This window comes from Gymnodraco acuticeps, unplaced genomic scaffold (genome assembly GCF_902827175.1).
Source record: "Gymnodraco acuticeps unplaced genomic scaffold, fGymAcu1.1, whole genome shotgun sequence".
NCBI lineage: Eukaryota > Metazoa > Chordata > Actinopteri > Perciformes > Bathydraconidae > Gymnodraco > Gymnodraco acuticeps.
Window position 1 is genome coordinate 1,621,641 of NW_022991375.1, and position 16,649 is coordinate 1,638,289.

Sequence of the window (16,649 nt, forward strand, 5' to 3'; positions counted from 1 at the left end):
CTGCAGCCACAACTCGGTACCTCCTCGTGGAGAGTGAGAGGCTAGATTTAAAGTCATGAGAGGGTGGGGAGAAATTGTTGGTGAACACCCTTTCGATGAGGTAAGGTGGGAAAGGAAAGAGGGAAAACTTGCTCAAAGAAATTAACCAACAAGATGAAAATAAGGAAATAAAATCTAAGGACGGGGAGGATAGAGCAAATCAGTAAGGAATTAAGGAATGAGCATGAGGAATTGGTGCAAAGGAAGAATGGAAGTTAAATACAAAATGCAGAAAGGAAGGGAAACAGGGAGAAAATGTACCAAAGCTGAAGTAAAGAGAGCAAGGAAAAAACATTCAAAAAGAAAGAAGGAACAATGGAAAGGGGGAAAGGAAAATGGGGGGTAAATAAAGAAGGAAGGAAAAGAGGAATGGAAGTGAGGAAGAACGAAACAAAGCTAGCGAGAAAAACGGGGAAAGATAGGGAGGAAATAATAAAACAAAAAGGACATAATACACAAAGCAGGAAAAAAGTAATGAAGGAAAAAAAACAAGGATGATAGAAGGAAGGGAAGGAAAGAGGCAGTAAAGAAGAAATGGATGAAGCAGGAATCTAGAAACTGGCTGAGCTGTAAAGGAGTGGCCCGAGAGAGAAAGAGGAAGGGGGGATGTAGTGAGCGAGGGAGGGGGAGAATAAGAACTGTCACGACTGCCGCTCCATCAGCCTCAGTGTCATTGAGCAGCGTTCACAGTTCTCAATTACCATAATGAATATTTTATCAATGCTTAAGGGGCATTAACACTAATGTGGTACTCCGCACAGCTCCGTACTTTAAGAATGAAGAGAACAGGAAACTGCTGTCGGCATCACGTCATTCAAAACACCTAAAGAGTGAAAGTGTGTCACAGACTAAACATATATATTTGTTTAGTCAGTCTACTGAATCGTGTTTTAATTTTGTTTTTAATGTAAAGATTAATGATTGGCTTCCCAACCATTCTACTTTTTCAACTCTGCATTCAGATTACTATTTCTGCTTATAATTTTTAAATCATGCAACAAGTGGTGGTAACCGTTGATTGGAAACGGACATTAGTGTTAATGTAGAGCAGGGTGTCAAACTCAAATACACAGTGGGCCAAAATAAAAAAATGGGTACTAGTCAAGGGCCGGACTGGTTCAATGTTTATTGCAAAACGTATTGAAATGAACTTATTGCACAGATTAAACCTGGAACTAACAAAGCTTAAATGATTGCCTATAAAAACAACATTACACATTAAATAATCAGTTGCATTCATTTCTTATGGCTCTATCTGCAGATTTTCCGGAGTCATTTCTTATGATTAGATTTTTCCACAGGCCAACAACAGCTTCAAAAAAACTATTTCCCTCAAAGAAAAAACCAAACATGCCCTGTTGTCGTGAGAGAAAAAGTGCAAAAGGAAACATTGAAACTCAGTTTGCTGCTCTGTGAAGCTAGCTCAAGCAGATACTTGGCATCTCATCTTGGGTGCAAGTTCATCAATGTTTGGGCTCAGGCTCTGAGCGGAGGAAACCCTCAGGATTGAGTGAAGGTGTGCGTGCAATATACCGGCGGGCCAGATCTAATAGTAATTAGAAATGATCGTGCATTGTGCGGGCCGAAATTAAATCCACCACGGGATTTGGCCCGCGGGCCTTGAGTTTGACATGTGTGATGTAGAGGATAAAAAAAGCTGTGACAATTAAGGTTATTTCCTCGCTTTTCTTTCTGGTAAAAATAGCTGCAAGAAGTAGATGATGAAGAAGTTAAAGACATCCAAAGTTCCTTCAATAATGTTGGAATGACCATTTTAAGGCCAGTTGTATTTCCTTTTGTTTTTGTATGTTTGTTCCTGAAAAAGAGATAGACCAAACTCAAGAATAACCTCTAAAAGACGTCATTAGCCGACATTAATGACTTTTTAAATACATTCTTACTTTTAATACCACCTACAGTACACCTTCTTTTTATTTCCTTTTGTTCATGTTTGTTTTATGAGCCTGCAGTGAGATCAAAGGTCAGGGAAAGGTACAGATGAGCACCTCGCATCAATCTGATCTAATAACTTTCACACACTCCAAACTCTTGAAAAGCTCTTTATTAAATGGAAGGTCTGAAACATGATACAGACTGCATTAGAAACTCTGCATCCTAACACCTTTTTCCAGAGAATAAACAACATGTTTATGTGCCCCTTTCTCTGACCTGCCACTCCCTCTCTGAACAGGTAAAGGCGACCTGATCGGGGCGAACCTGTCCTTAGATGACCGAGTGATAAAAACCAACGCAGACGTGAAAGCTCTGACCTACTGTGACCTGCAGTGTTTGAACCTGAAGGGGCTGTACGAGGTGTTGGACCTCTACCCTGAATACTCACACAACTTCGTCCAGGACATCCAGCAGGACCTCACATACAATCTGAGGGAGGGGCAGGAGACGCACGTAAGTCCATTTAAAGGGGACCTATCATGCAAAATGCACTTTTGTACGTCTTTTATACATGAATATGTCCCCCCCCCCCCGGTGTGTCAGGGAACTCACCAAGTGTCAGAAAACACAACCCTCTCTCTTTTCCTCCGTACCCAAATCTCTAAAAACGGGGCTGCAACGGAGCTGATTATTATTTGAATTGTTCTGACGTCAGAAAAGGGGTGCTCCGCCTATATGGGCAACTCTCCACCTATCATGGGAATGAGAGTCCGCTCGAAAGCGCTGGAGACGCTGTAGTACATATGCCAGGCCTGTAAGTGGCGCTGTAGTCTGCCACAAAAGCAGAATCAGCCCTTGCAAAAACAGGGCTGGAAAAGAGCAAATAGAGCGAAATGAGGCATGGCTAAAATGCATGATCTGTTTGGTATTTTGAAAAAAAAACTTCACAGACATGTTTTATATAGGTATGGCCCTACAATATATGTTTCAAATATAGCATGATAGGTCCACTTTAAGTATTTATCCTAAATGTCAAAGATGCAGCTGTCTTTAATTATAGTTTGTCTGAGGTGTGTTGTCTTTGCAGATATTCACCACATAATCCACAGCATTCTTTAAAAGTATCAGATCCTTCAAACTGGCTTTCATCTTGATTACATTTCCTTATGAGACCTTATCCCTAGTTAAAAGTGTTTAGTTTTCATGCTGCAAGAGGACAATTGTCACTGTAGATTACGTGTGATGCAAATGTTCAGCTAATTTTCAGGCAGGTTTTTATATGGATGGATCAGGACAGAAAGAGAGAGACTTTCAGAATCTCTTAATGCAGAGGGGACACATATTTATGTATAACAGACATGAAAAAGTGGATGTTCATTATATGGGACCTTTAAAGAAATAGTAAAAAAACACATTTTTCCAAACATGTCTCCGCAAAATTGTATTTTTGACTTTTTATAGGATGTTTACCCTTGTTATAATCAGTGGCGAACCGTGTCTATCACAACTGGACCTTCTGTAGACACACACACCCCCCGCCCCCCTCCACGGCATGATAATGTCCGTCTTTTCACTGAATTGTCGTCTTGAAAAGGGTACTCACAACAATTCCGCAACAACTTCACCTTCACCTGTTGCACTTGTCATTTCAACGTTAAAAACAATAAAACGGCATGAATTGCTTCGTCTCATTCAGATCCTCTGTCTCGAGCCAGTTAACTAGCGGGCCTTCTAGAGTACCCTGGAACCGAGGAGAACTCTGAAAGAACACGCTCATTGGCTACAAATCAATATATGATTGGTTGATCAAACTGTCAGTCCAAACGTACGCTCTCATTCAGTGCAACGGCCCGGGCATTCAATCAAGGATGTAGAATACCTTGGTTGAAGGATATTCTACCCAGAGACCCAGAACAAGATCTGATTGGTTGCTTTCTTTTCTAACACAAAACCACTGAAATGCATAGTGCATGGTCCGAGAAGGAAAAACAAATCAACGTAACACTGTAATATTACAGATCAACAACACAGATACGATTCTCATGTATTCATTGTATATACATTTTATTACATTTTATTAATATAATTAAATCGAATTTTTGTTTGTTTTATCTGAATGTTCCAGGGTATTCTCTGAATACCTTGAAGGCCCTGACGGTTCGCCACTGGTTATAGTATTTATAAACCCTGATAGTTCCTGATTTATTTATTATTTTATTGAGAAAACACCCAAAAGTAAATGAGCCCTTAGTACTGCAATGCATGATAAGTATGTTATTCATACTTGCTTATTTCTCTGTATAATGAAAGTACAGTAATAGTATGCAAGAATGACTGATGGGTAGGGTAAGAGGAACGAGGAAGGCAAGAAGGACTGTAGTTTGGTGAGGTATGAAGAAATGGATTTTGAGGCTGTCTGGAGAAACCAAGGGCAAAAAAGCACTAAAGAAAAGTGTATACTTGTCCGAGAGAGAGAAAGAGGGCAAAAATAGTCAGGGCACTTGGAGAAGCTCTATTGCTATATGCTGTAATTACACTCAGGTGTTTCTGTCTCGCCAGCCCATACACCACTGGCCCACTGACACACACACACACACACACACACACACACACACACACACACACACACACACACACACACACACACACACTACTTGCCACAGGGCTTTTAGTCCACCTAATGTGCAGAGGTGCAGTCCCGAACCTCAGGACTGAGTGGAGATAAAATGAAGACGGGAGGAAAGAGGCAGCTCAGGATGGATGATGTGTTTGTTCCCGAGAGGTTGAGATTGCTCGGGTATTACTGCACTACATAAGAGCACAACAACAACAAAAACATGGCTGTATCAAGGTGAATCATTTTCCATCATTGAATCACCATGAGATGAGCCATATACTCTTCTTGGGACAGGCTTTTTTTTTTTAAATGACAGCTGAACATTGTGAAAAAAGCTCCTCAGTGTTAAAACCGAGAAAAGGAAGGCGACGTCTTGATTGCTTTTTCCTTGCAGTTCATTTTCTGTATATTTCTCTTCCAGGTTAAGGCCAGACTGACCACAACAACTCTGGATACTCAGGTAACTTACTGCAAGCACTTTAGCACACTTAAACATTGATTGATGATCAATAATCTAAAGGTAATATGCCCGGTTGAGATGGGTACCATTCATTGAAAGACTTGTCAGACGTGTATCACCTCATCATGTTTGTTTATACCAGCCTGCAACTTAATCAGCCTGCATTGGAAAATAATGAAATGTAATGTTAAACCACGGATTGATTTTTCTATCGCTATGAAAAGTCTCCGGGGCGACCCGGCCGGCACTAGACCTCCATCACTGATAATGGACTCAATCACTCAAGAGATTTTTTGGTAGATGAAGGATCAATTCTGCACAGGGGTCATTAAGACATTCCTCAGAATAGAGGGTGGTGATGAAATGCTCTTTGAATTTTGAGAAGCTGCACTGTAATACAATATAATAATCTGTAGTCAGATATTTCAAAAAAAATCAATTCACCTTCCGGAGCCGTTAACCTCTTGTGATGTTTGCGTCCTCTGATCGAGTCGGGTCGTGTGTCGTTGATCAATAGGTCACTGTGGACCTTATTTATTTGGTTGATCAGCTTATGCAATTTTGCACAACTGAAGACCCTTGACCGAAAGAGGACACATGGCCGCTGTCAGAGTTCACCTGTGCTGCCGTCATTACACTGAAGGTCACACGTTCAGTCTAAAATGTTGATTTTGGTCAAATGTGTCACTCTTAAAAGCAGCTGAGTGGTCTGTTTTTTGCACTTATAAGTCATAAGAGGATTGCTTACGTTTTAAAATACACCTCTGTGTATTTCAGGGTCATGGTATAGCAGTTCAAACACAGCTTAGCATATTCAGCATCTTCAGAGGAAGCAGAAAAAATGAGGTGTCGAAATTTGCTGTGACACACAATACTTATTGTATTGTCTCCTCATCAAGGCTGATGCTTCAGATGGAGTAAATCAGCATGGACATATGTACATTTTAATGTCAGCAGAAAGATTGTAGAATAATCAGCAAAGGTTCTCCTAGCATCCACACTCAAAGGATGTATTTCAAAATGTTTTCAAATTACAAGCAATGTATATTAGTTGTTATTCTTTTCATGAGTTTTTAAATTATTTTGTTTTCAGACTGTGCTGAAAAGGAACGGACGAGTGGGTCAGGGCTTTCTACCCATCATAGAGGCACAGGAGGAACATGAGGAAGATGAGGAGGTGGAGGAGGAAGACAAAGCCCTCTCTGTGTCATCGGAGCGAAACCAGGTGGTGAACCTCGGGGACACGGGAGGGAAGACTTTGCTGAGCCGATCCAGCCAGAAAACCACCGAGCAGCCCAGGAGGTCCCAGAGGAAGATCCAGGGAATAACTCTCACCACTTTAGACCCATCCAGCCTTAGCCCCAGGTGGGATTGATCGCCATTGATTTGTCTGTCTGCCTCCTACAGCTTGTGTCTGTTGCAGGTCGATTTCTGTCAATTTTTTGTTTTAGAAATTGTACAATATGGCAACTTAACAATAATAACCATATAACTAATCACTTATTACATCATCTAATAACATATTTGCTTTACTTCACACATATTTGTGTCTCTAGGATAGTAGATGGCACTGAAGACAGTGAGGGGATGGAGGGTTCCCTGGTTTTCCCTTTCTCTACCGGGCGGGTTTGTCCTGTCAGTGAACCAACCGGTGCTCCAGCATCTGCCACAGGTCCTCCCATCCTACAGTACTCAGCAATATACCGCTTAAATATTTCCAAATACCATTTACAATCCCGTCAACTCCCAGCTGGGAAGCGAACAAATCTTCCATTAAAATCCCTACTTCAAAGTTGTATAGTGAGGGTGATTAATGTGAATGTGTACTTACTGTTAATTCATATAGTCTTCATCCGATGCAATACCTGCTCGGTGTATATTTGAAGATCTAATTCAGCACTTGAAGTGGTTTGTAACTTGTGATTTTGTGTCACAGATATTCTGCAGATCAGCACGGCAGAGTTAGCAGCTAAAGCAGAGGAGACGAGAGGACAACTGCAACACCTAGACCAGCAGGTAGGAGTGTGTGTGTGTGTGTGTGTGTGTCCGTGTGTGTCCGTGTGTGTGTGTGTGTGTGTGTGTGTGTGTGTGTGTGTGTGTGTGTGTGTGTGTGTGTGTGTGTGTGTGTGTGTGTGTGTGTGTGTCCGTGTGTGTCCGTGTGGGGGTGAGTATAGAGAGAGACAGAAGGAATGACAATGAGTCAGAGAGACGGGTGGGCTCAGGTGAGAATTTACCATATGGCTATATCAGCAAGTCATGCAAGACAGATGAACGGATTGAGAGATGTAATAAAGCAAGCATTGTTTAAAGTAAATACTGTAAAGGGGACCTATCATTCAAAATGCACTTTTGTACGTCTTTTATACAGGAATATGTGTCCCCGGTGTGTCAGGGAACTCACCAAGTGTCAGAAAACACAACCCTCTCTCTTTTCCTCCATACCCAAATCTCTAAAAACGGGGCTGCAACGGAGCTGATACAGACTGATACAGATTTGAAATTATTCTGACGTCAGAAACGGGGTGCTCCGCCTATATGGGCAACTCTCCACCTATCAGGGGAATGAGGGGTTGCCGTGGCATGGTAACAGCATGGTAACATGACGCTCATGCCTCGCCCCCCTCCTTTGCAGGGGGGCGAGGTCAGCTGCAGCTCATTTGCCACAGAATCAGCCCTTGTGAAGACAGGGCTGGAATAGAGCAAATAGAGCGAAATCAGGCATGGCTAAAATGCATGATCTGTTTGGTATTTTGAAAATAAAACTTCACAGACATGTAAAACATGTCTGTGAAGTTTTATAGGTATGGCCCTACAATATATTATTCAAATATAGCATGATAGGTCCACTTTAAACAACGCTTGTTTGTTTCATATATGGATGAGACATTGTGGAAAGATCGTAGAGTTTTCATGACTGTTATGAAGAGGACTTACAGAAAAGGTATATATATATATTTGGTATGTATCTAAAACCTACTTGTATGGTTAATGAATCTTACATTTAAAAGGGACACGCTTGTTATACTCATTCTCAGGTTCATGTTTGTGCATTTTGGAATTCTTCTAGAACAGTTTACATGCTTAAATGTTTGTGCTTTTCGGATACTCTCTTCCTGAACATACCTTTAATCAACCTCTCTGTGAAACCCCAAAAAGCCCAGTCGGATCTGATTGGCTAACTAGAAAAATATGTTAGATATGGAGATACTCAGATGTGGTATATTCTAATAAACCTGCATCTAAATTATTAAGGGAAGCCAAATCTGAAGTGCTTGTTGAATTAAATTGTCTTTTTCATGATACTTCCACTTTAATTTGCCACTGTAGTGTACTGGAGGGAATCCTGCAGAGTTTCTTTTCTATTTTGTTCTACACCAGACATAGTGGGGCCTTGTCAGATTCATTGTATCACATTTGGTTTTATGGACTTTAGAGGTTTATTGTCCAGCTTGAAATAATCTGTCCACCCAGACTCACGCACACTCTCATGCTGTATCCTATGGTTTTGATTGGCGGGTGGCTAAATTGACATTAGACTTTTGGCAGGTGAGGAGGAGTGTTTGCTTCCTCCCGCTAAGCCTCAGTCTGTCTCCTGGGACGAGCAGATAGAGGCAGAGAGAGAGAAGTAGAGGGAAATGGAGGGGAAAAGAAGGAGAGGCACATACAATTATGAGAAGAAACAAAAAGCAAGAGCGAGAGAAAAAGAAAGAGTGTTAAACAATGGCATAGCATCTTCACAGTTGTACATGCTGGCTCTGTTGTCCATTCTGTGCCTCTGTGGGAAACTCAGGAAGTCTCCCAGCATGGTCTTGTAGGTTGTTAATCCTCACTTGGATCCATCTACTGAGGAGATACAAAATGGGTGTTGGTTTAAACCCCATCTGCTTCCTGCAAAAACACACCTTATCAAAAATATATGGGGCTATTATGGCGCAAAAATGTCACATGATTTTCAAAAAAGAGATGTATTGTTCCAAACAGTGTGATTCAGTACTACCTCATGCCCATGTTCTCATGGATCAGTTAATGTTCCACTACAGATGCAATTGTGATAACTCATCTGTGGGTAGAAATCCACTAGACGGCACTTCACAAAATGTGAAACAGAATCTGCCACATTTTCTGCATGGAAGTGTTATTTTTGATTCAACAACAGTGCCAACTCTTTCAGTGAACATAATGTGACAACGACCTTTGGAGACCTGTTTCCGTACCTGGGAATAGAAAATCACAAACGGCAATTTTAAACATGAGAGCCGAACAACACAACTGGAGAGGTTAATGTCTTTGCTCGCTCTGACCCGGAACACAGAAAAGTGGCAGCATTTTAATTAACAACAAAACGTGTGAAAACGGCATAAACTCTGTCCCGCTCTACGACCTCTCGTCTTTACCCTTTAACCCGGAGCGTTCTTGTGGCAGATGAATGCAGCTTTATAGGTAAAGAGAGGCCCTATGCCGAGTCATTGAAATCATAAGGAGAGCTGGAAGAATAGAGCGTTGTGTTAAGAGTCTGAGTAAGCGCACTTATGGTGCCAAAGAATACACTTAAGAAGGAGACGTCGGTACACACTCATATGCACAGCAGCAGTGACCTACATTACTAAACGAACAGTAAGAAATAAAATGAAACAGCACATGCTATTTCATTTGTAGGCCACTTGGGAGAAGCAGAACAGCATGTTTGTATCATCTCCTCACATATCTAACAGACACTTCAGCAGTTATTTAGCCACCTGAGGAGTACGATGGCAATATTTACTATTTCTTTCAGCGCTGTTTTGGTCTCCAGTTATTTTGTATAACTCTGGTATTAAATGGTAATGATGCTTTTATCTTTGGGGGTAGACATGTACCTGTAGCAGCAGTGAGTTCTGATCCTCGCTTTTTGCTGTTTTTTCTGACAAACTCCAAAGAGGGTTGTCTCTGAGGTGGGAGTACTGGAATCATGTTGACAGCGTGTCAGATTAGACTGTCCTGTCGCTCTCAGATTTTCTATTTTTATCAGAGGCAGATCTTACACCCAGTCCAGGGAGCCAGAGAGACGGGAGGTATGGAGGAATTGTGAAAGAAGGAGTAGAATGTTGTATCTGTTTAAAGTATTGTGTGGGAGTCATTGGTCAAAGAAGCTTGATATTGAAGGATATCAATGTACTGTACATGTGGCTATTTAATAAGAATACAATGGGTTTGTAACTCGTTTTCTATTGCACATTGTGTCCATGTTAGCTATCTTGGCCACAAATGTGTAGGATGGCTACAGATCGTCTGTTGCAAACTGAAAACCCACCTGTTTTGCTTGTACCTTCTCCCAAAAAAAAATATCACTTAGGAGTTCAGCCCATTAGAAACTATTGCACAAGCACTGACAATGGCTTGGCTTATTTGTACACTTTTTTTGTTGTACACAGTTTGGATCATCATGGTTTATTGCACTTATTGTAAGTCACTTTGGGTAAAAACGTCAGCTGAATGAAATGAAATTGCACATGGCCGGCCCTGACCTAGGCAAGATTTTAGCTGGCGCCCCCCCCCCCACATGCAGACACTGACTATGACTCGCGCATGCATGCACAGTTGTGGCATGACCACCAAAACAGACATATATGGACACAAGATGTGTGCAACTGTATTTAGTTTCCTATCCATGTGAACATGATTTAAGTGGGAGGTTGACCTAACCTCCTCTCGGTGGGTCCGGGGGCATGCTCCCCCGGGAAGATTTTTTGTTTTTAATATTGAAGTTAAAAGCATCAATCTGGTGCACTTTGAGAGCAACATTAGGAGATCTATGGATACATCTCTCAACACCCATATGAAACAGAACTGTAAGCAGATTTTCTTTTTATTTATGGATATTTTACAAATCACTCCCCTTTTAAACTGTATTCTTGTTTATTAATAACAACTTTTGTACTGTCATATAGTATTTTATACCTGTTTTTCATCTATTCTCTTATTTATTTATAACTATAATGATCATGTATAGCCACGGGCCGTTTCTCAATCGCAAGTACACATGCTGCAGAGCAACTATTTCAAGTATACTACGTCATATGGCGCAGAATGCTGGGCATTTAACATGCATTTAAACAGTCCTTCGGCGCCACTCGATAACGTAGTATACTTGAAATAGTGGCCGTTTCTCAATCTCGAGGATGCTGGCTTGGTCGTTGCGTACTTCCAAGTCACTTCCGTCAGAAACAAAGCAAGTATACTTCCAAGCCACGGCTTAGAAAACAAAGAAGAATGGAACAGGCTAACAAGTGTGCTACTCTCTCTAACGGTTTCAACATAAACTGTACCGAAAATAAATACCTCAGGATGTCTATCTAATTATGAACTTGCTTTACTTTCACAAACAAATGTAACAAAGTAACATATTTACCAACACATGTTCTACGCCACTACATACTTACATTTAAATGTGTGCTGCGTCGGTTCAGCCATTCTCCGCAAGGGTTTTTGAAATTGGTCCGTGCGCAAAGCATTGTGGGGATTTTAAGGAAGTGAAGTCTTCCCATGTGCAGCCTCGAAATTTCCCCCAAACCAAGACCTCGGTGGAATTACAAGTATGCTGGAGATTGGAACAGTACTTCGGCAGCACTCGATGACGTAGCATCCTTGAAATATTGGCTTGGAAGCCAGAATCCTCGAGATTGAGAAACGGCCCCTGTGTGTCCTGCTGAGGGCTGATGTTCCTCCAGCGGCACTGATGTGCGTGATTGGCCTGATGAATGGTCATGAGTCCTCAGACTGGTGGAAGCAGATGGCACGTTGGCAGCGCTTCATGGCCGTGCCCTCCGTGGACATGCCATGTGCAGAGAGGAACTAATCACCCCTCCCACCATCGGTGTAATGATCAGTTATAGCAGCATGATGTTACTTGCTAAACAGCAGCCATGAGACGGAAATATTATGACCCAAAATGAAAACCTGAAAATACATAATTCATAAGGATGTTTTTTTTTTAAAACCCTGGGTTGTTGGTAGTTAGTATTTCCCGGAAAGGCTGTATTAACCAAATAAAGTGACTTCTGTATATATTAGTAACTCCACTTTAACGGTTATGAAATACAAGCCACAGGATACTAGAGGTGTTGACAGAATCAAACCTATCCATCAACAAGTGGCAAACCTGAAAACCTCAAAGGACTAGATTATTTTTGATGTGCTAACATAATTTAGAAAAATGTAACAAAAACTTAAAAAATCTGTAGACAACAATTCAATACAAAAAAAGTAATACAAAAAAACAATACGGGGTAAAAGAAGAAGATAAGAAAATAAGAAATACTGTCATTAAATGATTAGACATTAAATGTGATAACAAATATAAAAATTGCTAAAGATAATTAGCTGGTAATGTGTACATGTATACTTCTTTTCCTCCTATGTCACATGGGAACAGCATTACAAAATGTCTTTCCTCTTTAAAACAAAATGAACATTGGTTTGTTTTTTTCATTTTCAGGTGAGCAGCCTGGGGAGGGAAGTGTCCGACCTTGGACAAGTCATGAGGAGAATGGCCCAACTAATGGAGACCCTCATGACCTCAGCCCCTCAGCCTGCGGTGGTCTGCCCCACACACTGCTCCCCCCCTCACCTCACATATCTGCACCACCCGCAGGCTTACCCTCCACCGTCCCCTGCTCACACTGCCACCATCTGGACAGACACGCCCATGTCGTTCCCCTCTTCTCCTTACAATGCCCCTCTGCACCATGGTGCCATCTGCCAGGCGGACCCCCTCATCTATAGACAACAAGACCTCCAGCTTGGGTACCCTGCTATCCCCAGCTCAACTCCACCTTTAATTCGTAACTCGCCTTCTCTTTTCATCGCAGAGCCTCATTCACTGTCCTCACCCCTCAGCTCTCCTGAGGTTTCCCCCTACAAAGACGGCGTTTCTGTCTCCTTCAGGTCGATTCTAGACGGCCCACCTGCACAACATGAGGGAGATAAGGACCCTCACCAGAGCTGTTCTCAAACAGGACTTGGTGTAACTTACCACCAGCCAACTAAGGGTTTGTAGCAGCCCTCCATCTAAACAGCAAAACATTTATTTCCCGGATATTTCTGATGGGATATGTTCCTGTTCTGAACATCAAACTGATGAACTGGGGTCCCCCATATCATTGGAGGACGTTTGTAGCGATGCAACTCAGATTCCTTTTGTTTTAAAGGCACGTGTTAAATAAAAAAAATCTTGTTGCATGAAAACAAGCACAGAAGGTTTAGGTGTGTTAGCTTTACCTTATAGAAACGTAGTGTTAGACAGGTTTGGGTCAGTTGTGATCTATATGATGGCAGCTCAACCCCCAACCCCCTCATCTGGAGGCGGGATGGTGCCATAATGGAGGACATGAGGGAAACAAAGGAGGACAGAGTTGTTTCTTTCTTTCCTTCTCTTTTTTTTTTTTGCTTCTGGCTAGTGATGGTTTCAGGTCAGCTTGTTGGAGAATGAAAAGCATCTTGAGTGGTGGAGGTGGACTATGGAGACAAAGAGGGGAGGCCTTTTTACGACCTTCCCCCAACCTCCTATCTCTGCCATTTACTCTCCTTTAAGCCCTTCTCTCCTTGCTCACTCAACCCACGCTCGGTGCTCTGGATTGCGTGTACCAGTGTGTGGCTGGTTAAACTGGGAGCACAGTATGGTGTGAGGATGGCGATGGAGATGGGATGTATTGTGCTCTTTACAGCTGGCCCTCAGGGAAAGGGGGATGGAGGGTGGAAGAGGTTGGTTATGAAGGGGGTATGTTATGCCTGAGGCAGCACAGCCCCTGCTGTCGTCTCTCGCACTGAGCGCAGGGACTCGTTCTCTGCTTCTCTTCTCCAGTGTTTATCTCCACAAACTTTCATTCTCTCTCTCCTTCCTTCCTAATCTTTCTCTTGCTCTCTGCATGCCGTTCAAGCCTTTTGAGTAGTGCCTGTAGACACACATTAACATAATGCATGTCACCCTGTGGAAATCCAGCTTGCCATTTATCTATCTATTTAAAGGACACAAGGTTCAATCGTTTAGCTGAACCAGGCATTTACTGATGCATATTTACTGGATGTCGACTCAGTTTAAACAACTGGGTGATTTGAGATAAGGTAGTAGCCGCCGTTGTGAAGTGGCCTGGAGGAAATTACCAATACTAAATTGGTTCATGGTCTACAATGGAGGCAATTTCTCTGATTGTCACCCAGGGTTACAAACGCTGTTCAGAGCAAACGCAATATTCCCACATAAAAGCACAATAAGGAAGTAAAGACGCTTTTATATTTCTATGAATGTATCAATATTAAAAATGTATTTTTTTACCTCAAAGAATGCAAGAGTGTGGGATGGAAGATAATTATGCTACTGTATATGAAGGTGTGACAGTGCTGGAACCAGTCAATGCAATCTTAAACCAGGAAAAGGTCCAAACTTGCGTCCCTACAGATCTACTGTTCTCTTTTGAATCCGTGTAGGTTGGACTCTGCTTCTCTGCAAATGGAATGTACTGTAATTAAACATCTTTTTCCCTTAACATTTTGATATTATTAGATACAAATCACATGTTATGCTAATAAATGACAAATATGACTGTTTATGTCCTGTTTTATGTTTTTGTTCAACAGAAACAGCTGAAAAAAATCTTCACCTCCATCAAATTCCACATTTTTCTCTTGGTCATAACAAATATCAATGTGTCGCTGATGTTCAAAAACGTACCATGCTATCATGCTAAATGAAGATGCTTAAACTTTTACTAAGCATGATCATATTTGCTGACGTAGCTGATGGGAATGTATAGTATATGGAAGTATTTGGTCAATTGAAAAGTGTACCTGTTGACCAAGTTAGTCAAAGCGTTAACGGATAACCAAAAGTTATGATAATTCATTAATGGGGACATGATGCAGAATTGTATTGAAATCATTCAACAGCAGTTCCTAAATTGGTCTCACCAACACATGCAACACACAAACACACAAAGTTAATAATGCCAGATGTCATTCAAGACTGTTGCTTGTCCACATTGTTTATTATAGTAGTGTGTATTTGTTTTGTGTGTGTGTTTCTTTGGTTTTCTGTTACCACGGTTCATGTGAGGTGAAAGAGCAGCAATCGCCATGTCTCACTGGTGACGTGGGCGGGGGGGAAACTGAGTAAGTATGCATGCTGAGGATCACATTGACACATCTGTCACAGGTGCAGCTGCTCTCCACTCTCTGTGTGTGTGTGTGTGTGTGTGTGTGTGTGTGTGTGTGTGTGTGTGTGTGTGTGTGTGTGTGTGTGTGTGTGTGTGTGTGTGTGTGTGTGTTTCATAGGAGTGTTGGATCTGTCTGAATTGCATACATACATCAGCAGGGAAGCAGGTGATATATACTTTATGGTTATGTGGCAATGTTCTCTCTTAACTTAAATGTTTGGAAATACTTTTAGAGAAAAATACTATCCACTTAGACCATTTTTGTGTGTGTTTTACTGGGAAGGGACTTGCAGGTGGGTGGGAGTGTGTTTGTACTGAGGATTATTATTTGTGTATTTAGCAGCGCCTCCAGCACATCTGTGGGAATGCTGTTATTTAGCCTGGGGTCTTGAAGACCCATCCATATTTAGCGGTGTACACACAATCCCATCCTGCCTGTTTATGCATCATATTATCCACCTGCTAGCGAGCTCATCTTTTATTCACCACGTCCCACAATCTGCCATTAGGCCCATCTGCCTTCCTCTTTTGCACCGTTGCTGTCCTGTTTCGCACCACTTATGATTTTAGATTAAAGTTGGGTTTGACTCAAAGGGATGGAGACGAGGACAAATGGAAAGAAATGGTAAATAGTGCAACAAAAAAATGCTAAAGTAGGAAATGATGAAAAGACTCGACTGATGATATATGAGCATTCATCTTCATACTTAAAATACTGTTTCATGTTCCCTCTGTTGCTGTGTGTCTCTTTTCACACTGTTGAATGATGGCCCTGACCCAAATACAGCAACTATTCATCTCTGTCCACTCATTTCAATACACACTGAAATGCTGCGTGACCACACACACACGTTCACTCTTCCATTCAAATGAGCACTTTATCCCAGTGAAAAGAGCCTCTTCACTTGTCCCTCGCCCCAGATTTTCCATCGCTGTGCAGGAGGTGTGAACTTCTCTCTCAGGTAATACAAATCTGTCCATCTCTCGCCTTTCATCTCCCTGGACATAATGGAGTTATGTTGAAATCTGCCAGCTGTGGAGAGGTGTTTCTATTCTGCCCTTCTTGAAACCTGATTGGCTGCCAGCTAACAAAAAAGAGTGAGCTGCAGTGCTGATCCAAGGGCACATTGTGTGTGTGTGTGTGTGTGTGTGTGTGTGTGTGTGTGTGTGTGTGTGTGTGTGTGTGTGTGTGTGTGTGTGTGTGTGCGCATATATATCGAGTGTGTGCCAGTTTGCATATAGAAGAGCACCCATACACATGCAAAGCTCTCCAAACAAGGGCTTTACATTTATCTGTTCCACTCGGGGTGAGACAGCCTCTGCTGTTGCACATCCAACATGGTTACATTTGCATTGGTGTAAACTTTAAAGCATGGAGGGAGGGGGAAGCGTGCAGGACATCTTGTGTGTGTGTATGATAAATGAGTCTGAGCTGCTCCCCTGGGTGCTACGG

At 41.9% G+C, this 16,649-nt stretch overlaps 1 protein-coding gene across 1 annotated transcript in view; it reads left to right on the forward strand.

Annotated features, from left to right (window-relative positions):
• kcnh8 (potassium voltage-gated channel, subfamily H (eag-related), member 8) overlaps positions 1–13,375 on the forward strand; it is a 57,164-nt gene extending 43,789 nt beyond the window's left edge. Inside the window, exons 11-16 of the mRNA XM_034241037.1 lie at positions 2,231–2,445; positions 4,971–5,009; positions 6,103–6,374; positions 6,566–6,681; positions 6,946–7,025; positions 12,484–13,375. Coding sequence (XP_034096928.1) covers positions 2,231–2,445; positions 4,971–5,009; positions 6,103–6,374; positions 6,566–6,681; positions 6,946–7,025; positions 12,484–13,044 — 1,283 coding nt within the window. The 3' untranslated portion in view covers positions 13,045–13,375. The remainder of the gene's footprint in view (positions 1–2,230; positions 2,446–4,970; positions 5,010–6,102; positions 6,375–6,565; positions 6,682–6,945; positions 7,026–12,483) is intronic.
• Positions 13,376–16,649: the final 3,274 nt, after the last annotated feature.